The 26,763-nt window shown below is 44.2% G+C and overlaps 1 protein-coding gene across 3 annotated transcripts in view; it reads right to left on the bottom strand.

Moving 5' to 3' along the window:
• NOX4 (NADPH oxidase 4) overlaps nt 1-26,763 on the bottom strand; it is a 428,396-nt gene that overhangs the window by 238,239 nt on the left and 163,394 nt on the right. For all 3 annotated transcript variants that reach the window (XM_082244521.1, XM_082244522.1, XM_082244523.1), the window contains one exon: nt 20,781-20,843. In XM_082244521.1, the coding sequence (XP_082100647.1) occupies nt 20,781-20,843 (63 nt within the window). The remainder of the gene's footprint in view (nt 1-20,780; nt 20,844-26,763) is intronic.

Genomic DNA, 26,763 nt, shown 5'->3' with positions numbered 1-26,763 from the left:
GTAGATACACCCACATTTGAGACAGGTATTTCAGCGTGTGGTCAGGAACAGAGGGCACCAGCTGAAGGAGTTGGAAGATTGTTGTGATTGGACACCCGAGAGAGAGTGCTACAGCCAGAGATGTATAGTAACTAAGTAGAACTACTTCACTACTGTACTTAAGTATGGAAAGGCGGTATCTGTACTTTCCTGGAGTAGAATTTTTTTCTCCTACTTCCACTTTTACTTCACAAAATTTTTTTGATGATTTCAATACTTCTACTCCAATATTTTTTTTTTGTGCTGCATAGTTACTCGTTATAATTATAAAAATTACCACTGCCAGAACAGTAGATGGCAGGTTTCATGAAGTTCAAAAAAATGTGTATAATGTCATGTGTAAATCAGCGCATACGAAAATAAATGCTACTGTATGTATAAATAAAATGGTCTACATATCTGCTGTTAAGAGAACCTCCCCCAACTAGGGTTGAGCGGACACCTAGATGTCCGTGTTCGACGGGTTCGGCCGAACTTTAAAAAAAAGTCCGGGTCCGTGTCCCGGACTTTTACCGAACTTTTCCCGGACACCGAACCCCATTGAAGTCAATGGGGACCCGAACTTTAAGGCACTAAAATGGCTCTAAAACACCAAAGGAAAGGGCTAGAGTGCTGCAAATGGCAGCAAAACGTAATTAAGAGCATGGCAAGTGCCCTGCAAACAAATGTGGATAGGGAAATAACTTAAAACAACAAAGAAAAACAGAAAAATAAAACAATGTTCTTCTTCATCTCTGAAGGACGAGGCCCATATGGAGTAGGAGGGAGGTTGAGGTGGTGGTGGATGTGGCGGTGACATAGGCATGCGCACAGGGTGTGCCGGGTGTGCCTGGGCACACCCTAATCACCTAGGGCACATAGCATTGCCAGTGAGGAGATGGGAAAGATCTCCCTCGGACCTGCTCTGCTCTATTTCTCTTTGCCTACAGGTACATGGCCCCGATACATTACTCTCCCTGCTGGCAAACACATGCATGTGTATTTCAACTTTGGGGTGCACACCTTAATGCAATAGGCTGCGCACACCTATGGGCGGTGTAGGTGGAAGCGGCGGTGGAGGAGGACCAGGGCCGGATTAAGAGCATCATGGGCTTGGTGCTGAGGATTTTGAAGGGCCTTAAGGGCCGTGCCTTGCCATGCACCCAGAGGAGGAAGGGTGCAGCCATGCATGCCTAATTCAACATGGGATGCTGTCTCTGAAGCCCATAAACACATCCATGCATCGGCAACTGTCCCTCCTTGTCCGGCCTTCGCGCTGTGTGGGAAGGTTCTGAGGGTGCTGCCTGGGGAAGCGAGCATAGAAGCCAGACTTCTGTGTTTACAAGTGACAGAAGAGCGGTAACAGTGAATATGGCCAACCCGGGGCCTATATAAAAGGTAGGGGCCTGGAGCTGCAGCTCCAATAGCCCCTACGTTAATCTGGCCCTGAGGAGGAGGACGAGGTAGCCAACACTGCTTCTTTTCACAAATTTTAAATGAGGGTACACCCCAAAAGAGTGAGAAAGAGCAAAAATGGAACAATGAAAATGGAACAATGGGTGGGTAAGGTCGGTATCCATTGCTATTCTGCATAAGGTACGGAAAAGTCCCGTGGGATCCATGCCTGGTTCATTTTAATGAACGTGAGCTTGTCCACATTGTCTCTGGACAGGCGGATGCGCTTGTCTGTTATAACGCCCCCAGCCGTGCTAAATACCCGTTCAGATAATACACTGGCTGCAGGGCACGCCAGCACCTCCAAGGCGTAAAGGGCAAGCTCAGGCCATGTGCCCAATTTGGAGACCCAGAAGTTGAAGTGGGCAGACCCCTCATTCACTACATGTAGGCGTGTGCACACATACTGCTCCACCATGTTGGTAAAACGCTGCCTCCTGCTAAGACGTTCCATCTGAGCTGCTGGTGCTGCTGTTTGTTGTGGCGTGCTGACAAAGCTTTTCCACATTTCGGCCATGCTAACCCTGCCTTCTGAGGTGCTGGCGGTGCCCTGGTTGCGTTGGCGACCTCCTCCTCCTCTGCCTTGTGCTTCCACTGCGGCCCCGCTGTCAGATGGGAATGCCAGCAGCATGGCGTCTACCAGCGTGCGCTTGTACTCGCACATCTTGCGATCGCGCTCCAGTGAGTGAATTAAGGACGGTACGTTGTCCTTGTAACGGGGATCCAGCAGCGTGGCCACCCAGTAATCAGCACAAGTTAGAATGTGGGCAACTCGGCGGTCGTTGTGGAGACACTGCAGCATGTAATCGCTCATGTGTGCCAGGCTGCCCAGAGGCAACGAAAGGCTGTCCTCTGTGGGAGGTGTATCGTCCGTGTCCTCTGTATCCCCCCCAGGTACGCACCAGTGATGGCCATGAGCTGGCCTGGGTGCCACCCTGCTGTGAACATGGTTCCATCTCCTCCTCCAGCTCCTCCTCCTCCTCATCCTCCAGAACTGTGCCCCTGCTGGACAATTGTGTCCCTGGCATTTGTGTGTGCAGGAACCCACCCTCGGAGCCCCTTGCGAATGACTGCCCTGAAAGCCTTGGAAATGTTACCTCTTCATCCTCCTCCTCCTCCTCATCCTGTGCCACATCCTCTTCCATCATCGCCCGAATTGTTTTTTCAAGGAGGCATAGAAGTGGGATAGTTAAGCTGAGAACGGCGTCATTGCCACTGGCCATGTTGGTGGAGTACTCAAAACAGCGCAACAAGGCACACAGGTCTCGCATGGAGGCCCAGTTATTGGTGGTGAAGTGGTGCTGTTCCGCAGAGCGACTCACGCGTGCGTGCTGCAGCTGAAACTCCACTATGGCCTGCTGCTGCTCGCACAGTCTTTCCAGCATGTGCAAGGTGGAGTTCCACCTTGTGGGCACGTCACATATGAGGCGGTGAGCGGGAAGGCCGAAGTTACGCTGCAGCGCTGCCAGGCGAGCAGCAGCAGGGTGAGAACGCCGAAAGTGCGCACAAACGGCCCGCACTTTCTGCAGCAGCTCTGACATATCGGGGTAGTTTTTAAGGAACCTCTGCACCACCAAATTCAGCACATGCGCCAGGCAAGGGATGTGCGTCAAACCGGCTAGGCCCAGAGCTGCTATGAGATTTCGCCCGTTATCGCACACCACCAGGCCGGGCTTGAGGCTCGCTGGCAGCAACCACTCATTTGTCTGCTGTTCCATGCTCCTCCACAACTCCTGCGCGGTGTGTGGTTTGTCCCCCAAACAGGCAAGTTGTAAAACTGCCTGCTGTCGTTTACCCCTGGCCGTGCTGAAGTTGGTGGTGAAGGTGTTACGCTGTCCGGATGAGGAGGCGGTAGAGGATGAGGAAGCGGAGTAGGAGGAGTTAGGAACAGGAGGCAAACTGAAGCGCCCTGCAATCCTCGGTGGTGGAAGGACATGCGCCAAATTGCTATCCGCCTCAGGCCCATCCGCCACTGCATTTACCCAGTGTGCCGTTAGGGAGATATAACGCCCCTGACCGTGCTTACTGGTCCACGTATCGGTAGTTAGGTGGACCTTGGCACAGATGGCGTTGCGCAGTGCACACCTGATTTTTTCCCCCACTTGGTTGTGCAGTGAAGGGATGGCTTGCCTGGAAAAGTAGTGGCGGCTGGGCACGACGTACTGTGGGACAGCCACCGACATAAGGTTTTTAAAACTGTGCGTCTCCACCAGACGGAATGACAGCATTTCAAAGGCCAATAATTTTGAAATGCTGGCATTCAGGGCCAGGGATCGCGGGTGGGTAGGGGGGTACTTCCTCTTCCTCTCAAGTGTTTGGGAGATGGAAAGCTGAACGCTTCCACGGGACATTGTGGAGATGGTTGTTGGTGACCCAGGTGGTGGTGTTGCTGACAGATCGTCTGTTTGCGGGGTGGCAGGTGCCGGTATCACAACAGATGTGGCTGGAGCGGCCGAGACTGCAGCAGAAGAGGAAGCAGGATGAGCCAGAGACGTTTCTTGGTTTTGAAGGTGTGTACTCCACTGCAGCTCGTGCTTTGCACTTAGATGCCTGATCATGCAGGTTGTGCTCAGGTTGAGAAGGTTTATGCCTCGCTTCAAGCTCTGATTGCACAGGGTGCAAACCACTCGTGTCCTGTCATCAGCACATTTTCTAAAGAACTTCCACGCTAGAGAACTCCTTTGAGCTGACTTTGGTGCGCTCGTTCCCTTGCTGCGTTGGGCAGTAGCGGGCGTAGTGTCTAGGGCACGGCCGCTCCGCTTCTGCACCCTGCTCCCTCTTCTGCTGTGCTGGTGGCTCTGTGCGACCACGTCCTCTTCCTCCAAACTACTCAGGTCACCTGCATGACGTTCATTCCATGTGGGGTCGAGGACCTCATCGTCCTCCACATCATCTTCCACCCAGTCTTCACCCCTGCCCTCCTTGTCGGTCTCCACAATGCTGAACGCCGCAGCAGTTGGCACCTGCGTTTCGTCATCATCGGAGACGTGCTGCGATGATCCTTGCATGTACTCATCTTGAGAAATAAGTGGTTGGGCATCGCTGCACTCAATCTCTTCCACTTCTGGGGCAGGGCTAGGTGGATGGCCCTGGGAAACCCTGCTGACAGAGTCATCAAAAAGAAGAAGAGACTGCTGTATGGCTTGGGGCTCAGACTGCTTGCCTGATTTGCAAGGGGGTGAGGTGAAAGACGGTTGGACATCGGCTGCAGGTGCCAACTGTGACCTTTCTGCAGTAGACTGGGTGGGAGACAATGTGAAGGAACTGGAGGCACTGTCAGCAGCAAACCAATCTACTATCGCCTCCACTTGTTCTGGCCTCATCACTTCTAGGGGCGTATGATGCCCTACCAAATACTGATGCAGGTTCTGTCGCCTACTCACACTTGAGGAAGGTGTTTCACTTGTGCGTGTAGCTGGCACAGATCGACCACGTCCTCTCCTTGCAACAGGAGCTCTATCAGCAGCACCACGACCCAGGCCACGGCCCTTATTTGACGGTCTCCTCATATTTCTGTAATTTAAGATCTTGCCCTAGAAAGGTTTTTATTGAATAGCGGAATAGGAAATATGATCCAAAAAAGTGTATGTATCTCGCACGTACAAAACCACACTAGGCCCCAATTACTATTGTTTCTACCCCTAAAAGGATGGTTGAGCAGTAGGAGGAGGAGTATGGAACAGGCAGCACCCTCAAATCTTCAGAAGTATGAGATGAACGCCAAAAACTTGGAAAGGTGGATCTCACACGTACCGACACAGACTATCACGCAATTTAATTGATCCCCAAAGGATTTAATTGAATAGCGGGAATAGAAAATATGATCAAAAAGAAAGTGTATGTATCTCACACGTACACCACCACACTAGGCCCCAATTACTATTGTTTGTACCCCTAAAAGGATGGTTGAGCAGTAGGAGGAGGAGTATGGAACAGGCAGCACCCTCAAATCTTCAGAAGTGTGAGATGAACCCCAAAAACTTGGAAAGGTGGATCTCACACGTACCGACACAGACTATCACGCAATTTAATTGATCCCCAAAGGTTTTAATTGAATAGCGGAATAGAAAATATGATCAAAAAGAAAGTGTATGTATCTCACACGTACACCACCACACTAGGCCCCAATTACTATTGTTTGTACCCCTAAAAGGATGGTTGAGCAGTAGGAGGAGGAGTATGGAACAGGCAGCACCCTCAAATCTTCAGAAGTATGAGATGAACCCCAAAAACTTGGAAAGGTGGATCTCACACGTACCGACACAGACTATCACGCAATTTAATTGATCCCCAAAGGATTTAATTGAATAGCGGAATAGAAAATATGATCAAAAAGAAAGTGTATGTATCTCACACGTACACCACCACACTAGGCCCCAATTACTATTGTTTGTACCCCTAAAAGGATGGTTGAGCAGTAGGAGGAGGAGTATGGAACAGGCAGCAGCCTCAAATCTTCAGAAGTATGAGATGAACCCCAAAAACTTGGAAAGGTGGATCTCACACGTACCGACACAGACTATCACGCAATTTAATTGATCCCCAAAGGTTTTAATTGAATAGCGGAATAGAAATTATGATCAAAAAGAAAGTGTATGTATCTCACACGTACACCACCACACTAGGCCCCAATTACTATTGTTTGTACCCCTAAAAGGATGGTTGAGCAGTAGGAGGAGGAGTATGGAACAGGCAGCACCCTCAAATCTTCAGAAGTGTGAGATGAACCCCAAAAACTTGGAAAGGTGGATCTCACACGTACCGACACAGACTATCACGCAATTTAATTGATCCCCAAAGGTTTTAATTGAATAGCGGAATAGAAAATATGATCAAAAAGAAAGTGTATGTATCTCACACGTACACCACCACACTAGGCCCCAATTACTATTGTTTGTACCCCTAAAAGGATGGTTGAGCAGTAGGAGGAGGAGTATGGAACAGGCAGCACCCTCAAATCTTCAGAAGTATGAGATGAATCCCAAAAACTTGGAAAGGTGGATCTCACACGTACCGACACAGACTATCACGCAATTTAATTGATCCCCAAAGGATTTAATTGAATAGCGGAATAGAAAATATGATCAAAAAGAAAGTGTATGTATCTCACACGTACACCACCACACTAGGCCCCAATTACTATTGTTTGTACCCCTAAAAGGATGGTTGAGCAGTAGGAGGAGGAGTATGGAACAGGCAGCAGCCTCAAATCTTCAGAAGTATGAGATGAACCCCAAAAACTTGGAAAGGTGGATCTTACACGTACCGACACAGACTATCACGCAATTTAATTGATCCCCAAAGGTTTTAATTGAATAGCGGAATAGAAATTATGATCAAAAAGAAAGTGTATGTATCTCACATGTACACCACCACACTAGGCCCCAATTACTATTGTTTGTACCCCTAAAAGGATGGTTGAGCAGTAGGAGGAGGAGTATGGAACAGGCAGCACCCTCAAATCTTCAGAAGTATGAGATGAACCCCAAAAACTTGGAAAGGTGGATCTCACACGTACCGACACAGACTATCACGCAATTTAATTGATCCCCAAAGGATTTAATTGAATAGCGGAATAGAAAATATGATCAAAAAGAAAGTGTATTTATCTCACACGTACACCAACCACACTAGGCCCCAATTACTATTGTTTGTACCCCTAAAAGGATGGTTGAGCAGTAGGAGGAGGAGTATGGAACAGGCAGCACCCTCAAATCTTCAGAAGTATGAGATGAACCCCAAAAACTTGGAAAGGTGGATCTCACACGTACCGACACAGACTATCACGCAATTTAATTGATCCCCAAAGGATTTAATTGAATAGCGGAATAGAAAATATGATCAAAAAGAAAGTGTATGTATCTCACACGTACACCACCACACTAGGCCCCAATTACTATTGTTTGTACCCCTAAAAGGATGGTTGAGCAGTAGGAGGAGGAGTATGGAACAGGCAGCACCCTCAAATCTTCAGAAGTATGAGATGAACCCCAAAAACTTGGAAAGGTGGATCTCACACGTACCGACACAGACTATCACGCAATTTAATTGATCCCCAAAGGTTTTAATTGAATAGCGGAATAGAAAATATGATCAAAAAGAAAGTGTATGTATCTCACACGTACACCACCACACTAGGCCCCAATTACTATTGTTTGTACCCCTAAAAGGATGGTTGAGCAGTAGGAGGAGGAGTATGGAACAGGCAGCACCCTCAAATCTTCAGAAGTATGAGATGAACCCCAAAAACTTGGAAAGGTGGATCTCACACGTACCGACACAGACTATCACGCAATTTAATTGATCCCCAAAGGATTTAATTGAATAGCAGAATAGAAAATATGATCAAAAAGAAAGTGTATGTATCTCACACGTACACCACCACACTAGGCCCCAATTACTATTGTTTGTACCCCTAAAAGGATGGTTGAGCAGTAGGAGGAGGAGTATGGAACAGGCAGCACCCTCAAATCTTCAGAAGTATGAGATGAACCCCAAAAACTTGGAAAGGTGGATCTCACACGTACCGACACAGACTATCACGCAATTTAATTGATCCCCAAAGGTTTTAATTGAATAGCGGAATAGAAAATATGATCAAAAAGAAAGTGTATGTATCTCACACGTACACCACCACACTAGGCCCCAATTACTATTGTTTGTACCCCTAAAAGGATGGTTGAGCAGTAGGAGGAGGAGTATGGAACAGGCAGCACCCTCAAATCTTCAGAAGTATGAGATGAACCCTAAAAACTTGGAAAGGTGGATCTCACACGTACCGACACAGACTATCACGCAATTTAATTGATTCCCAAAGGATTTAATTGAATAGCGGAATAGAAAATATGATCAAAAAGAAAGTGTATGTATCTCACACGTATACCACCACACTAGGCCCCAATTACTATTGTTTGTACCCCTAAAAGGATGGTTGAGCAGTAGGAGGAGGAGTATGGAACAGGCAGCACCCTCAAATCTTCAGAAGTATGAGATGAACCCCAAAAACTTGGAAAGGTGGATCTCACACGTACCGACACAGACTATCACGCAATTTAATTGATCCCCAAAGGTTTTAATTGAATAGCGGAATAGAAAATATGATCAAAAAGAAAGTGTATGTATCTCACACGTACACCACCACACTAGGCCCCAATTACTATTGTTTGTACCCCTAAAAGGATGGTTGAGCAGTAGGAGGAGGAGTATGGAACAGGCAGCACCCTCAAATCTTCAGAAGTATGAGATGAACCCCAAAAACTTGGAAAGGTGGATCTCACACGTACCGACACAGACTATCACGCAATTTAATTGATCCCCAAAGGTTTTAATTGAATAGCGGAATAGAAAATATGATCAAAAAGAAAGTGTATGTATCTCACACGTACACCACCACACTAGGCCCCAATTACTATTGTTTGTACCCCTAAAAGGATGGTTGAGCAGTAGGAGGAGGAGTATGGAACAGGCAGCACCCTCAAATCTTCAGAAGTATGAGATGAACCCCAAAAACTTGGAAAGGTGGATCTCACACGTACCGACACAGACTATCACGCAATTTAATTGATCCCCAAAGGATTTAATTGAATAGCGGAATAGAAAATATGATCAAAAAGAAAGTGTATGTATCTCACACGTACACCAACCACACTAGGCCCCAATTACTATTGTTTGTACCCCTAAAAGGATGGTTGAGCAGTAGGAGGAGGAGTATGGAACAGGCAGCACCCTCAAATCTTCAGAAGTATGAGATGAACCCCAAAAACTTGGAAAGGTGGATCTCACACGTACCGACACAGACTATTACGCAATTTAATTGATCCCCAAAGGATTTAATTGAATAGCGGATTAGAAAATATGATCAAAAAGAAAGTGTATGTATCTCACACGTACACCACCACACTAGGCCCCAATTACTATTGTTTGTACCCCTAAAAGGATGGTTGAGCAGTAGGAGGAGGAGTATGGAACAGGCAGCACCCTCAAATCTTCAGAAGTATGAGATGAACCCCAAAAACTTGGAAAGGTGGATCTCACACGTACCGACACAGACTATCACGCAATTTAATTGATCCCCAAAGGTTTTAATTGAATAGCGGAATAGAAAATATGATCAAAAAGAAAGTGTATGTATCTCACACGTACACCACCACACTAGGCCCCAATTACTATTGTTTGTACCCCTAAAAGGATGGTTGAGCAGTAGGAGGAGGAGTATGGAACAGGCAGCACCCTCAAATCTTCAGAAGTATGAGATGAACCCCAAAAACTTGGAAAGGTGGATCTCACACGTACCGACACAGACTATCACGCAATTTAATTGATCCCCAAAGGTTTTAATTGAATAGCGGAATAGAAAATATGATCAAAAAGAAAGTGTATGTATCTCACACGTACACCACCACACTAGGCCCCAATTACTATTGTTTGTACCCCTAAAAGGATGGTTGAGCAGTAGGAGGAGGAGTATGGAACAGGCAGCACCCTCAAATCTTCAGAAGTATGAGATGAACCCCAAAAACTTGGAAAGGTGGATCTCACACGTACCGACACAGACTATCACGCAATTTAATTGATCCCCAAAGGATTTAATTGAATAGCGGAATAGAAAATATGATCAAAAAGAAAGTGTATGTATCTCACACGTACACCAACCACACTAGGCCCCAATTACTATTGTTTGTACCCCTAAAAGGATGGTTGAGCAGTAGGAGGAGGAGTATGGAACAGGCAGCACCCTCAAATCTTCAGAAGTATGAGATGAACCCCAAAAACTTGGAAAGGTGGATCTCACACGTACCGACACAGACTATTACGCAATTTAATTGATCCCCAAAGGATTTAATTGAATAGCGGATTAGAAAATATGATCAAAAAGAAAGTGTATGTATCTCACACGTACACCACCACACTAGGCCCCAATTACTATTGTTTGTACCCCTAAAAGGATGGTTGAGCAGTAGGAGGAGGAGTATGGAACAGGCAGCACCCTCAAATCTTCAGAAGTATGAGATGAACCCCAAAAACTTGGAAAGGTGGATCTCACACGTACCGACACAGACTATCACGCAATTTAATTGATCCCCAAAGGTTTTAATTGAATAGCGGAATAGAAAATATGATCAAAAAGAAAGTGTATGTATCTCACACGTACACCACCACACTAGGCCCCAATTACTATTGTTTGTACCCCTAAAAGGATGGTTGAGCAGTAGGAGGAGGAGAATGGAACAGGCAGCACCCTCAAATCTTCAGAAGTATGAGATGAACCCTAAAAACTTGGAAAGGTGGATCTCACACGTACCGACACAGACTATCACGCAATTTAATTGATCCCCAAAGGATTTAATTGAATAGCGGAATAGAAAATATGATCAAAAAGAAAGTGTATGTATCTCACACGTACACCACCACACTAGGCCCCAATTACTATTGTTTGTACCCCTAAAAGGATGGTTGAGCAGTAGGAGGAGGAGTATGGAACAGGCAGCACCCTCAAATCTTCAGAAGTATGAGATGAACCCCAAAAACTTGGAAAGGTGGATCTCACACGTACCGACACAGACTATCACGCAATTTAATTGATTCCCAAAGGATTTAATTGAATAGCGGAATAGAAAATATGATCAAAAAGAAAGTGTATGTATCTCACACGTACACCACCACACTAGGCCCCAATTACTATTGTTTGTACCCCTAAAAGGATGGTTGAGCAGTAGGAGGAGGAGTATGGAACAGGCAGCACCCTCAAATCTTCAGAAGTATGAGATGAACCCCAAAAACTTGGAAAGGTGGATCTCACACGTACCGACACAGACTATCACGCAATTTAATTGATCCCCAAAGGATTTAATTGAATAGCGGAATAGAAAATATGATCAAAAAGAAAGTGTATGTATCTCACACGTACACCACCACACTAGGCCCCAATTACTATTGTTTGTACCCCTAAAAGGATGGTTGAGCAGTAGGAGGAGGAGTATGGAACAGGCAGCACCCTCAAATCTTCAGAAGTATGAGATGAACCCCAAAAACTTGGAAAGGTGGATCTCACACGTACCGACACAGACTATCACGCAATTTAATTGATCCCCAAAGGTTTTAATTGAATAGCGGAATAGAAAATATGATCAAAAAGAAAGTGTATGTATCTCACACGTACACCACCACACTAGGCCCCAATTACTATTGTTTGTACCCCTAAAAGGATGGTTGAGCAGTAGGAGGAGGAGTATGGAACAGGCAGCACCCTCAAATCTTCAGAAGTATGAGATTGTGTTCACTGTACCCCACAAAGATTGTGTTCACTGCACCCCACAAAGATTGTGTTCACTGCACCTCAAAAAGGATTTTGTTCACTGCACCCCACAAAGATTGTGTTCACTGCACCCTAAAAGGATTTTGTTCACTGCACCCCAAAAAGATTGTGTTCACTGTACCCCCCAAAGATTGTGTTCACTGCACCCCACAAAGATTCTGTTCCCTGTACCCCACAAAGATTGTGTTCACTGCACCCCACAAAGGATTTTGTTCACTGCACCCCAAAAAGATTGTGTTCACTGCACCCCAAAAAGGATGTTGCTCACTGCACCCAAAAAGGATTTTGTTCACTGCACCCCAAAAAGATTGTGTTCACTGCACCCCACAAAGATTGTGTTCACTGCACCCCACAAAGGATTTTTTTCACTGCACCCCAAAAAGATTGTGTTCACTGTTCCCCCCAAAGATTGTGTTCACTGCACCCCACAAAGGATTTTGTTCACTGCACCCCAAAAAGATTGTGTTCACTGCACCCCAAAAAGGATGTTGTTCACTGCACCCCAAAAAGGATTTTGTTCACTGCACCCCAAAAAGATTGTGTTCACTGCACCCCACAAAGATTGTGTTCACTGCACCCCACAAAGGATTTTGTTCACTGCACCCCAAAAAGATTGTGTTCACTGTACCCCCCCAAAGATTGTGTTCACTGCACCCCACAAAGGATTTTGTTCACTGCACCCCAAAAAGATTGTGTTCACTGTACCCCCCAAATATTGTGTTCACTGCACCCCACAACGATTCTGTTCACTGTACCCCACAAAGATTGTGTTCACTGCACCCCACAAAGGATTTTGTTCACTGCACCCCAAAAAGATTGTGTTCACTGCACCCCAAAAAGGATTTTGTTCACTGCACCCCAAAAATGATGTTGTTCACTGCACCCCAAAAAGGATTTTGTTCACTGCACCCCAAAAAGATTGTGTTCACTGCACCCCACAAAGATTGTGTTCACTGCACCCCACAAAGGATTTTGTTCACTGCACCCCAAAAAGATTGTGTTCACTGCACCCCAAAAAGGATTTTGTTCACTGCACCCCAAAAAGGATGTTGTTCACTGCACCCCAAAAAGGATTTTGTTCACTCCACCCCAAAAAGATTGTGTTCACTGTACCCCCCAAAGATTGTGTTCACTGCACCCCACAAAGGATTTTGTTCACTGGACCCCAAAAAGATTGTGTTCACTGTACCCCCCAAATATTGTGTTCACTGCACCCCACAACGATTCTGTTCACTGTACCCCACAAAGATTGTGTTCACTGCACCCCTCAAAGGATTTTGTTCACTGCACCCCAAAAAGATTGTGTTCACTGCACCCCAAAAAGGATTTTGTTCACTGCACCCCAAAAAGGATGTTGTTCACTGCACCCCAAAAAGGATTTTGTTCACTGCACCTCAAAAAGATTGTGTTCACTGCACCCCACAAAGATTGTGTTCACTGCACCCCAGAAAGGATTTTGTTCACTGCACCCCAAAAAGATTGTGTTCACTGCACCCCAAAAAGGATTTTGTTCACTGCACCCCAAAAAGGATGTTGTTCACTGCACCCCAAAAAGGATTTTGTTCACTCCACCCCAAAAAGATTGTGTTCACTGCACCCCACAAAGATTGTGTTCACTGCACCCCAAAAAGGATTTTGTTCACTGCACCCCAACAAGATTGTGTTCACTGCACCCCACAAAGATTGTGTTCACTGCACCCCACAAAGGATTTTGTTCACTGCACCCCAAAAAGATTGTGTTCACTGCACCCCACAAAGATTGTGTTCACTGCACCCCACAAAGGATTTTGTTCACTGCACCCCAACAAGATTGTGTTCACTGTACCCCCCAAAGATTGTGTTCACTGCACCCCACAAAGATTCTGTTCACTGTACCCCACAAATATTGTGTTCACTGCACCCTAAAAGGATTTTGTTCACTGCACCCCAAAAAGGATGTTGTTCACTGCACCCCAAAAAGGATTTTGTTCACTGCACCCCAAAAAGGATGTTGTTCACTGCACCCCAAAAATGATTTTGTTCACTGCACCCCGAAAAGATTGTGTTCACTGCACCCCACAAAGATTGTGTTCACTGCACCCCACAAAGGATTTTGTTCACTGCACCCCAAAAAGATTGTGTTCACTGTACCCCCCAAATATTGTGTTCACTGCACCCCACAACGATTCTGTTCACTGTACCCCACAAAGATTGTGTTCACTGCACCCCTCAAAGGATTTTGTTCACTGCACCCCAAAAAGATTGTGTTCACTGCACCCCAAAAAGGATTTTGTTCACTGCACCCCAAAAAGGATGTTGTTCACTGCACCCCAAAAAGGATTTTGTTCACTGCACCTCAAAAAGATTGTGTTCACTGCACCCCACAAAGATTGTGTTCACTGCACCCCAAAAAGGATTTTGTTTACTGCACCCCAAAAAGATTGTGTTCACTGCACCCCAAAAAGGATTTTGTTCACTGCACCCCAAAAAGGATGTTGTTCACTGCACCCCAAAAAGGATTTTGTTCACTCCACCCCAAAAAGATTGTGTTCACTGCACCCCACAAAGATTGTGTTCACTGCACCCCAAAAAGGATTTTGTTCACTGCACCCCAAAAAGATTGTGTTCACTGCACCCCACAAAGATTGTGTTCACTGCACCCCACAAAGGATTTTGTTCACTGCACCCCAAAAAGATTGTGTTCACTGCACCCCACAAAGATTGTGTTCACTGCACCCCACAAAGGATTTTGTTCACTGCACCCCAACAAGATTGTGTTCACTGTACCCCCCAAAGATTGTGTTCACTGCACCCCACAAAGATTCTGTTCACTGTACCCCACAAAGATTGTGTTCACTGCACCCTAAAAGGATTTTGTTCACTGCACCCCAAAAAGGATGTTGTTCACTGCACCCCAAAAAGGATTTTGTTCACTGCACCCCAAAAAGGATGTTGTTCACTGCACCCCAAAAAGGATTTTGTTCACTGCACCCCGAAAAGATTGTGTTCACTGCACCCCACAAAGATTGTGTTCACTGCACCCCACAAAGGATTTTGTTCACTGCACCCCAAAAAGATTGTGTTCACTGCACCCCAAAAAGGATTTTGTTCACTGCACCCCAAAAAGGATGTTGTTCACTGCACCCCAAAAAGATTGTGTTCACTGCACCCCACAAAGATTGTGTTCACTGCACCCCACAAAGGATTTTGTTCACTGCACCCCAAAAAGATTGTGTTCACTGCACCCCAAAAAGGATGTTGTTCACTGCACCCCAAAAAGGATTTTGTTCACTGCACCCCAAAAAGATTTTGTTCACTGCACCCCAAAAAGGACGTTGTTCACTGCACCCCAAAAAGATTGTGTTCACTGCAGCCCAAAAAGATTGTGTTCACTGCAGCTCACACACAGAAAAATGGATGTGGATCACTGACACCTGCCTATCTCCTATCCCACACCACACAGCAATATCGATTGTAGTTTGTAGAACACACTTTCCCTAAAATTCAGCAGCAGCAGCCTCTCCCTAACAGGATTGAGAAGAGATCGTAGATCAGGATTGAGTGCAGAGTCACCCCACCCCCCACACAGCAATATCGATTGTACTTTGTAGAAGACACTGACCCTATAATTCAGCAGACTCTATCCCTAAAATGCCTACAACTCGCCCTGCCTAAACACTCCGACCTGTCCCTCAATTCTATCCGGACACAAATGGTTTTTTCCTGCCTGTCTTTCCCTAATCAGCAGCCAGCACGTTGATGTGTGCTCTGTCCCTGATCTAAGCAGCAGAATGAAGACGCTGCGGCTGCCTGGAACTTATAAAGACTTGGTCACATGCTTCAGACGGCCAATCACAGCTACTGAGACATTTGCAGGCATGGCTGGGATGGCTTAAGGCACACCAGTTAAACGATTGTTGATTGGCTGTTGAAAGCCCGCCATGAAAAGAGCGCCAAAGCATGCAAAACCCGGAAATAAAACAACCAAACACGGATTTTTACCCGAACATACAGTAAAGTGTCCGTGTCCGTGTTCGGGTACAAAAAATCCAATTATTCGGTACGAACACGAATAATACAGTCCGTGTTCGCTCAACACTACCCCCAACCAAGGAGAGTCACAAGCGTACATAGACCTTTTTTCTGGTAACAGGCTGATTTTGCTTTTTTCACTGGAAGTTGAGAGCACAGGTTTTGCAGTTTTGTTTCACTGGAAGAGTCTATTTTGATATTATTTTGCACTTACCTTCATCCGCCGGGTAAGGGGGAAATCCACAAGGTGGTGGGAGTCTGCACCTATTATTTGGAATAGCACCTGTTTGATTCCTGCACCTTTGAAAATGTATTCATCTTGTTTTGTCACATATATATGGTATTATGGCATTATATATATATATGGACTTTTTATTGACTTTGATTTCATACACTCTTCCTTTATTTCATTATTGGAATATATTGTTGTATATCACATTGGTTTATATATGATTTTGCGCAACATTAAGCTGTGGAGAAAAAAAACATGCAGGGAAGAGAAGGAGGGATGCTTTAAAGGGGAAAGGGAGGAACATACTTTATCTGTTTTTGTTTACAAAAAAGTTACAGCCAAAGGAATTGTGGTTGTCCTCTAGGTTAATCATATGAAATAATAAAAAACAATATGATGTTCAAACTTTTGACTTCTTTCTTTAATAATTACATAACACAGTACTTGTACTTTTACTTTCAGTACTTGAGTAGCAAATTTTTTTTAAAAACTACTGGTACTTTTACTTTCAGTACTTGAGTAGCAAAATTAAAAAAAAAACTACTTGCAATACTTAAGTACAAAAAATGTTGAATACTTTAGTACTTCTACTCAAGTCACTTTTTGATAGAGCACTTCCACTTCTACTCAAGTCACTTTTTGATCGAGCACTTGTACTTTTACTCAAGTATGGGTTTCGAGTACTTTATACAAGTGTGGCTACAGCCCAGCGAGAGAGTATGTATGAAGGTTACTGTCAAGTTGTCCTGGAACCAGCCAGGTCCATTTGTGGTGATGGAAGCCAGCCCATTGGGAGAAGAGACACTGATAGAATAATTGGTTCCAGAAATTGTACTCATGCAGAAGCTGTCGAGAACTGGGGGGGGGGGGGGACATTTTGGGCCAGATAGAACCCTTAAGCTAGTTAGGGACTGTTTCTATTGGACATACATGCAGGCTGAAGGTGAAAGTTATTGCCGCTCTTGTATCAGGTGCATCCAAAGAAAGACTTTGCCTAGTAGGGCTGCCTCAATGGGCCATCTACAAAGTCAAGGGCCAATGGAACTGGAGTGCCTAGAACCTGACTTGAGTGGGGGAAGTAATGTCCTGGTTGTGACAGATCATTTCACCCGTTATGCTCAAGCTTTCCCGACCAAAGCCCAACAAGCCAGTACAGTTGCCAAAACTCTGGTGGAGAAGCTCTTCATTCATTATGGCCTACCCCAGCGTCTACATTCGGATCAAGGTAGGGATTGTGAAAGTAAATTAGTAAAATGGCTGTGTGAACTGCTGATCATTCAAAAGTTCAGAACCACCCCTTATCATCCTCAAGGAGATCTGCAACCAGAACATTTCAATCCCACTTTGCTGAACATGCTGGGAACCCTACCGTTAGAAAAGAAACAACATTGGGATGACTACATTGCTGCCATGGTTCATGCTTACAATAGCACGGTGAACGACTGCACTGGGTACTCCCCTTATCCGTTGATGTTTGGGAGGAAGGCCCTTCAACCTGCGGACTAAGCCTTTGGAACGTCTTTGGATCGCACTTCCCAGGCCTCTTATCAAGGATATGTTGATAGACTTCAAAGTAATTTTTTAAGACTTTCTTATGAGAAAGACCAGGAAGCATCCACTGCTAGGGAACAAAGAAACAAAAGGAATTTGGACCTCAAAGTGAGAGTTCGGGACTTGCAACCAGGAGACCAAGTGCTGTTACGCAATCTGGGAGTGCCAGGCAAACACAAACTAGCCAACGGATAGTGCTCCCAACCATACATTGTCTGCAAACGGCTACCTGAGCTTCCTGTGTACCAAATTCTCCCAGAGGGAAAGACTGGTCTGTTTATAACCTGGCATCAAAACCACCTCTTGCCCATTTCTGTGGCCATTCAGGTGTCTTCACCTCCTTTTTCTGATACACCTTGCCCTCCTACTTTAAGGCCTAGAATTTGTCTAACACCCAAATCTACCTCTACCTAGAGGATGAGGAAGAGGAGAGTCACGAGGAAGAGCTGACCCTAGACTGATTATGGGTTCCCCCACTCAAGGACAGAACCAGAGTCTTCCAGCCTTTAATGGAAGATATGGATGCAGTATCTCAATCCGAAAGGGTAGAACATCAGGGTGGCTCCTCCACCCTGCGTCTGACGTCACGCGCCGGAAGAGGTCCACCGCTATCATAGCGGCTCTGGTTATTTCTTCACAGATATACTTTTTGGCTGCTATTTATCTAATACTTGGTGAGTGTAATCATCTTTTAAATAAATCTGTGTGCACAACATACTTCACCATTAGCCTCTCTTTTGTTCTGTATGAACCCTAACCCTACTGGAGTTTCCAGACTATCTACACTGGGAGAGGAACATCTTGGCTGTGCTGCCCATTGGAATAAGGTAATTGGATTTCCAGGTTGTGTCCATCCGGGTTTCATAGTATTAAAGCACTATTGATCACCTTTTGGTGGTGATCCACGGCTTCTGGTAAGAGGCTTATTATCTATATTGTGGAGGTGTAGGCTATTTTCAGTGTCAAGCTCTTGTTTACACACTAAAGGGGGGAAGACTGCCACAGTTTTTATATATGATCACTACCTAACATATGGACTTCATTTTGATGGACTAAAACACTTATTGCTATTGCCCTCATATATTGTCCAGTTACTAGCGCTGCATTTTATATTTTAGATAAATATATAGTTTATTGTTGGAAAATCCCTCTGTTAGCCAGCTATTTGCTACTGTAGGTTGCTAGTTTTCAGATTTATTATTTGCAACTCTTTTGATGTATTAATTAATAAGTACTTTAATGGAGTCATATCTTGTCTTCGGGGACGAAAGACTTTCAAGCGGGGGGGATATAGCCGGGAGCGGACTACGGTTAACTGACGCTGCAGACTTGTCAACTGTTTCCTAGACTGTCTCTAGACTGTCTCTGTACTCCCCTAGTGTTGGTCTTGGATTTCGTGCATCATACTCCTGACACTGGAAGAGAGCATTGAGGGAACTGTGGTCTTTTAAAGAGATATTACTGAACTGCTGAACTGTTCATGGACTACACCTCCCAGCAGGCCATTTGCTCCAGGGGAGAATTGTGCTCTCTTGCTTTCCAGGATCCATTGTGTGTGCATCGGTTCACTGCTGAGGACTGCAGCCTACTGCACTACACCCAGCCATCTGAAGACTCAGACAGAACGGACGATGCTCGCTACATTGCAGCCTCTTTGATCATATCTGAGTCAGTGGAACTCACTGAATCAGCAGACCACAGCCATCTCAGGTGCTTGCAGCGTGGAGAGTTGACTTTGACTGGTCTTCAATGAGTTATACAATGGCCATCGGGATTGGTGAGAGAGCACTTGCTCAAAGCCCAGTTATCAGCCACAACTACATTTCTTTGAACACTGTATACAGACACCCTATACTTGGATCAAAAAGCGGATTACCACTAGTCAGAACCAACTACCTTGCATTGATTGTCTCACACTGTGCTGCATTTGGGAATTCTTTGTTCTTTGAGCTCCAACTGCCGGTGAAGATAATAGCAATGCCTTGCATTCTGAACATTGCTATTTTTTGCTTTTAAGAGGATATGCTACCTGTATTTAGATTACCTCATCTCTCATTAGGATACAGGTATTATAGGCCGGCCTGGGGTTCCCCTTTAGTAGGAGTATTCCTCGTAGCAATCTATAGTTTCCCTGAGAGATCTTTTCACCCGCTGTCTGTTATTGTGTACATTGGTGTTATTTACTTATCACTGCTATGGGTCGTTTAACTGTTTTTTTCTGTGTATTTTTACAGCCGAGTCTGGCTCACATGCTTGAGTCTAACCTACATGGGCTCTTTTGTGGGATTTTCACACAATCAGGCAAAAAACATGACCCTCCACACGTGTTGTTAGAGCCCATACATGCAACAGCCTTTGCATTATTTTTGCACATAAGCCAGTGTGCACCGTAAAACTAGCTGCAATGCAGTGCTTTCTTTTCAACTTGTCACATTAATATGCACTGAAGAATGCTGCTGTGTGTTACAGTACGTGTGCAACTGTGATTTTTTTCCACCAAACAATGCAACTGTCCTTTTTTTCACCAGACAATGCAACTGTCCTTTTTTCACCAATGTAACTGTCCTTTTTTCACTAAACAATGCAACTGTCCTTTTGGTCACTAAACAATGCAAGTGTCCTTTTTTCATTAAACAATGCAACTGTCCATTTTACCACACAATGCAACTGTCTTTTTTACCAAACAATGCAACTGTCCTTTTTTCACTTAACACTGTAACTGTCCTTTTTTTCACTTAACAATGCAACTGTCCATTTTCACCCAACACCAATGCAGCGCACTGATATAAACTGAAACCATAGGAAATAATGCAAATTGCCTTGTTGTTGTGTTGAAACTGCGTTGGGCAATGCAGGCCAATGCTGTTGGGGTAAATAGATCCTGACTTCAACCGGAAGTTCCATGACATATAATCATTCGCCCATGACAACTGTCCCTGATCAATAGTGGACAGAACAGTGACCCGCAATCTCTAGACTTCGAAGGTCAAGCCGATGAGGAAGTTTAAACCAATGACTGCAATATTCAAAGACCAATGACAGGTGATTACTCAGGAGTAGAAAATTCTGACATTTACCTATACAGTTTATAACGAAGGTGTCACGATAAATTCTTACATTTGATTTTGAATGAACTCTGACTTGTTCTAAAAGAGCATTGACAAATAATTATTATACTGCAAAAAAAGGACCTCTCACCATTGTCAGTGTGAACGGATGGTTCTCCAGCGCTGACACTTTGGGACAATGCAGAACGACGTACTGTAAAATAAAATATACATATTTTTACCATTTGTATAGGAGATACGTTTACAGAAACTAAAGAGGATTATGAACCTGTATTGTACATGTAAAGCTGGCCATATACTAGGTGGAATTCTGTTCAAAATGTTTCATTTTGAGAACATTTGAACAATTCTCTAATCATTGGTGGGGTCAAAAGTGAAGAGAAACATTGAGGAAGCAGGATGTCAATTTTTGCTTCTTAAACAAACAATTTTCCATCAGTAAACGTGGTTTTCATTTAGGAACTTCCATTAGTTCCTAAAAATCAAACCTTAAAAAAAAAATTTAGAACAGCATTCGTCGAGCCATCAAATGTACTGAGAATTTTGGACACATTTACGCACAAATGTTCTTATAAACACTCATTCGAAAAAGCTACTAATGTATGGTCAGCTTTAGCCTCCCTTTAAAAAAAATTCACCCCAGAGAAATAAGTATAAGACATGCAGGAAGACCATGTGGTCCTTGGCAAAAAGAATCAGAGTTCATGCAGAACTTTGCCCATCATAGAATTCAAGGATTCCAGGAGAATGGTTAGTATTTCTGACCTTTGTGTTCATTATACCTATTACTCACAGGAGTCATGTTTCTAAGGACAGTCTAAATTTTAAAAACTACATTTGTGCTTCTGAAAATAATCAAATAAATGTAGATTTTTTTTTTTTTTTTTGTGTGGTTTTGTTCCAGCATTAATGTCAATAAATGTCATCAGTCTATTATATTTAATGTATTTAACGCTACTGGATGTCTGCAGTGAAATGAATATAATTACTCAGTGCAGCAGGTTAGGTCGTACTCAGTAATGAGTAATTTAATAAAAAATGAACTGAAAAAACTATTACCTACTACAGCCCAGGGGGAAATATTGACCAAAAAAAAAGCATATCTTTGGAAGTGCTTTCTAAGATTCATAATGGGAGATTGAAATAATTACAATTATATTCTTCACCACTTACCATTTATTGTCACCTAAATAATGCTGAAATGCACCTAGTATTATCAGCATGTTCTGGGTTTTTATTTTGCATACCCCAAAGGATTTCTGACCTTTATGTATGGTCAGAGTGGTTATAAATGGAAAATTTTTGCAAATGGGGCTTATTATTCTAAAATCATCTATCACAATTGGACCTTTGAAGATCTCTATATGGGTGCCACACCCATCACTGAGGATGCAGTCACACAACCCCCACCCCAACTTGTGTTGAGATATACCGGGCTGACGTAGGGTACGGAAATGAAAGCTGCTGATTATAAGGCATTGTGATCCCTGCTAAAAACAGACAGACTTTGTGGAGAACTCGGATAACTGTAGAATTTATTAATAATAATAATGGTCATTATGTCTAACCTCTATGATCATCAGGGTGTCTGGACCCTGAGATGCCATTTGGGTTTCCCCTTGGGGCTGCAAGCACATGATTCAGTTTGCCCTGCATCATGGGGAGACTGTGTAATTGGGGTTCTCTGTAATGGCTTTGATGTGATTGGGGGACTCTGTGGTGATGGGGGCCATCTGAAGTATGGGTGATACTCTGATTTGATTGAGGCCTCTGACATGTAAGGTAGACTCTGATGAGATAGTGGGACCTCTTAAGTTATGGGGGGTTCTGAAGTTATGGGAGAACCTTTGATGTAATGGGCAACCTCAGATGTGTGAAGGGACCTCCGATGTGATTGGGGAACCTCTGAAAAGACAGGCGACTCTGATGTGATGGGGGACCTCAGATGTTTTGTGGGAACCTCTGATGTGATAGGGGGCCTATGATGTGAAGGGTGACTGATGTAATAAGGGCTTCAGATGTGTTGGTTGGAACTCTGATGTAATGGATGAACCTCTGATGTAATGAGCGACCTCAGATGTGTGAGGGGACCTCCGATGTGATGGAGGAACCTCTGAAAAGAAGGGTGACTCTGATGTGATGGGGGGCCTCAGATATTTTGGGGGAACCTTTGATGTGATAGGGGGCCTATGATGTGAAGGGTGACTGATGTAATAAGGGCTTCAGATGTGTTGGTTGGAACTCTGATGTAATGGATGAACCTCTGATGCGAAGGGTGACTCTGATGTGATGGGAGATCTCAGATGTGTTGGGAGAACCCCTAATGTGATGGGGGGCCTCTGATGTGATGAGAGAACCTTTGATGTAATGAGGGACTCAGATGTGAAGGAGGACTTCTAATGTGAAGTTAATTTCATTAAGGCAAGTGTGTGCATTAACCCATGCTGAGGTTTCCAAATGATAAGTAAAATTTTAAAAAAGTTTCAGAAGAGCTGATGTACATACTACATTATACTTATTACTTACATGAGTAAGTATTTCTAAGTACAGCTTAAATTTTTACTAAGTAGGTCCACTTTGAGGTAAACGTAATGTGAAAGCAAACCAATTCAACCACAAATTGTGGCTCAACACCAAATGTAAACCTCTGGAATCAATGGGCTTCATTACACAACAAGTCTACCTAATGCTGCCATGTTTGACTACTACAAAGAATAAAGAATGTAATCCATTCAAAAATTCAACTATTTCTCTGAACAATTACCATCAAAGAGGACTTTGCAGTCATTTGATGGGAACTCTTTAGAGAAATCAGAATTTATGAATTGGTTACATTTCTTATCCCCTATAGTAGTCACACATAATGGTGTTAGATTTAACATGAAAGAAAAATAATGGGCTATCATTTCTGAAATCCCCCTGAAACTGGTATTTGCCTTGCTCTAATGCTGAACCATTACTTTGAGTTATGGTTCTGGAACAATTGTGGACTTCCTGTCACCTTGAAGTCTGGCCTCCTCCTTGTACCTCTCTTACTAACATCTTGTGTAACCATAGGAAGCTGGATACTTATAAAGAATTCTCTGCAATCTCTAGAGCAGACTTCCATGAAATCCCAAGGGATCCTCCAGAGGTTGCTAGGGGTTCTTTGATTTGTGGCAGATTGATCCCTCCCCTTAAATGACCACCAATGTAAGAGGGAAAATTCCCACTGACATCCAATGTAAGGAGTCAATTCTACATATTGCCAGTGTTAAGGGGCTTTTCTTCACTGATCACCAAAGTGAAGGGGCACTTTTCCATTGAACGCCAAAGCAATGGCCACTTTTCTTTTGCAATCAATTTTATTAGGGTTTATAAACCATACAGATAAAAAAAACCATACAATACAAAATAGAAAAGTACTGATACATAATAACATTAGTGGCATACACCAGTGGTCGCTAAAGACCCAGTATAAGGCTATATTGGGCTGTGACCATAATTGGGGACATCCTCCAAAGAGGAGCTTCATAGCCGGAGGACGCTCTCATCGGCAAGGGGTAGTAAGGGGGCACTTTTCAATTGACCACTGAAGTAAAGGGGCATTTTTTCATTGACATGTTGCGTTACCCTGTAGGGGCCACTTGATAGATTGGATTCTCTGATCTTTTGCCTCGACTTGGTGAATAACCTCAGCCCCTCTGACATACCCAGTTAAGCAAAAAAGATATTGCACTACTATTACTAGCTCAAATAAGAATATTTTGCACACACTACGGCTCAGTATCAGGAAGCAAACACCAGACTGGTTAGGAATGAAGAAATGCATCATGTTGTAACAAAATAATGAAAATGGCAATATGTACATAAAGGAACAAGTAAACTGTAAGTCAAACACAGTTCTCTAGACAAAGGAGTTACTATATTGTAGCCGTTTTCAAGAGGAATCTATGTGGTTAAATTAATCTATAGTTGGTAATCTGCAGAACAGCATTAAGAAATGGTTCAGGTAACAGTAAAGGCAATGGTAATCAGTCAGGGGCTGACTGGCTCAGGGAGCAAGTACAAATCAGAGGCTCGTGGTTCAGTGACTCGGCCCCCCTCCCACTCTCTCTCTTCCCAGCCTCCTCCTGACCCCCATTCCAGGCTGAAGCTCCGCTCCAGGTACTCTCTCCTCACAGGCTGAATCCAGGTTCTCGACCTTGCCAGCAGGGGGCGGTTGGGGGGAGCTGGGACATGGTACCGGCCTCTGCTTAGACACAGTTTACACCATCTATGCTGGGGGGAGGCCTGCACTCTGTCCTTGTCTTCAACCTGCACTCAGTAGGTCAGCGGCGGAGACTTTTTACTTCTCTTCCCCAGGAATCCTTTAGGCATGTCTGTGGCAGAAGCAGTGCAGCCTTTTTACGGGGCATCAGAGCGCCCAGGGGGCAATTTCCCCCCTGCCCCAGTTCTCCCCTGTAATCAGCGCCCTGATAACTTTCCTGGGACCATCATACTATACTGCTTCAGCAGGCCATAGACAGATCAAAATTCGGCAGGTTCAGCAGGAATGGGGCAAATTTCAATATGTCTTTTGGCAGGCTGGTTGTACTGAAGTCAATCCATTGACTGGTTTCACTACAACCAGCCTGTTGGTATTTTTCGACCGATTGGGGTAATTTAATAAAACTAAAGAGTACAAAATCTGGTGCAGCTGTGCATGGTAGCCAATCAGCTTCTAACTTCAGCTTGTTCAATTAACCAGTTATGGACCGCCCTACGCAGATATACTGCAGCAGGGCGGCCCTCCTGTGCAAAATCATGTACCTGTAGGTGATTTTGTGCACTGGGTCTGGGGCACACGCGCACGTCAGCGGCGACCCTCTCCTGCTGTGATTGAACACAGCGGGAGTCAATCAGCGGGTCCAAGGCGGTGTCTGCTGAGACACGCCACTCATTCTCAGGAGAGGCAGAGCGGTGATCTGCCTATGTAAACAAGGCAGACCACCGTTCTGTAAGAGGAGAAGATGGAAATCCTGTGTTCCTGCTAAGCAGAAACACGGATCTCTGTCTTCCCTCAGTCAAAACACCCCCCCCCCATACACACAGTTAGATAGCACTCCCTAGGAGCACATTTAAATATATGATTGCCCTTGATGTTAACCCCTTCCCTGCCAGTGTCATTAGTACACTGTCAGTGTATTTTTTTAGCACTAATTGTGTCCCCAAAAAGTGTCACTTAGTGTCAGATTTGTCCGCCGCAATGTCAATGGCAATGTCTGGCTAAAAATCGATAATCGCTGCCATTACTAGTAATAAATAAATAAATAAAAATTCAATAAATCTATCCCATACTGTAGTTTGTAGACACTATAACTTTTGCACAAACCAATCAATATCCGCTTATTGAAATATTTTTTTTACCAAAAATATGTAGCAGAATACATATTGTCCTAAATTGAAAAAAAATTGGATGTTTTACATTTTTTTTTATTGGATGTTTTATAGCATAAAGTGAAAAAAATATTGTTTTTCTTTTTCAAAATTGTCGGACTTTTTTGTTTGTAGCGCAAAAAATAATAACCGCAGAGGTGATCAAATACCACCAAAAGAAAGCTCTATTTCTGCGAAAAAAAGGACATCATTTTTATTTGGGTACAGCCGCACAATTGTCAGTTAAAGTAACGCAGTGCCGTATCACAAAAAATGGCCTGGTCATGAAGGGGGGAAAAACCTTCCGGGGCTGAAGTAGTTAAAGAGGAAGTAAACCCTCCTCTGCAAGTTGTACCTATAGGTAAGCCTATGATAAGGCTTACCTATAGGTACTGTAAATATCTCCTAAACTTTTACCGTTTAGGAGATATTTACCTTCGATGCATCCAGTGACGTCACTGGCGCATGCGCTATAAAGGAACGGCCGCTCGCGCCGTTCCTTCAGAGCCCCGTGCCGTGACCGTCGGCTCCCGCGCGCGTACAGTGACGTCTGCGATGCATACTAGCTCATTATGTATTTCTCTTTCAGGTTGTAAAAAAAAAAAAAAAAAATTTACCGAGTTTACAACCTCTTTAAGCTTTGACCCAAAAAAAATGAAAGAATCTTGAAGCTGATTGGTTTCTATGCAGAGCTGCACCAGATATTGCATGATCCA

Source organism: Pelophylax lessonae (assembly GCF_965119305.1).
Source record: "Pelophylax lessonae genome assembly, chromosome: 2".
Lineage (NCBI taxonomy): Eukaryota > Metazoa > Chordata > Amphibia > Anura > Ranidae > Pelophylax > Pelophylax lessonae.
This window is presented reverse-complemented; position numbering and strand designations above follow the sequence as displayed.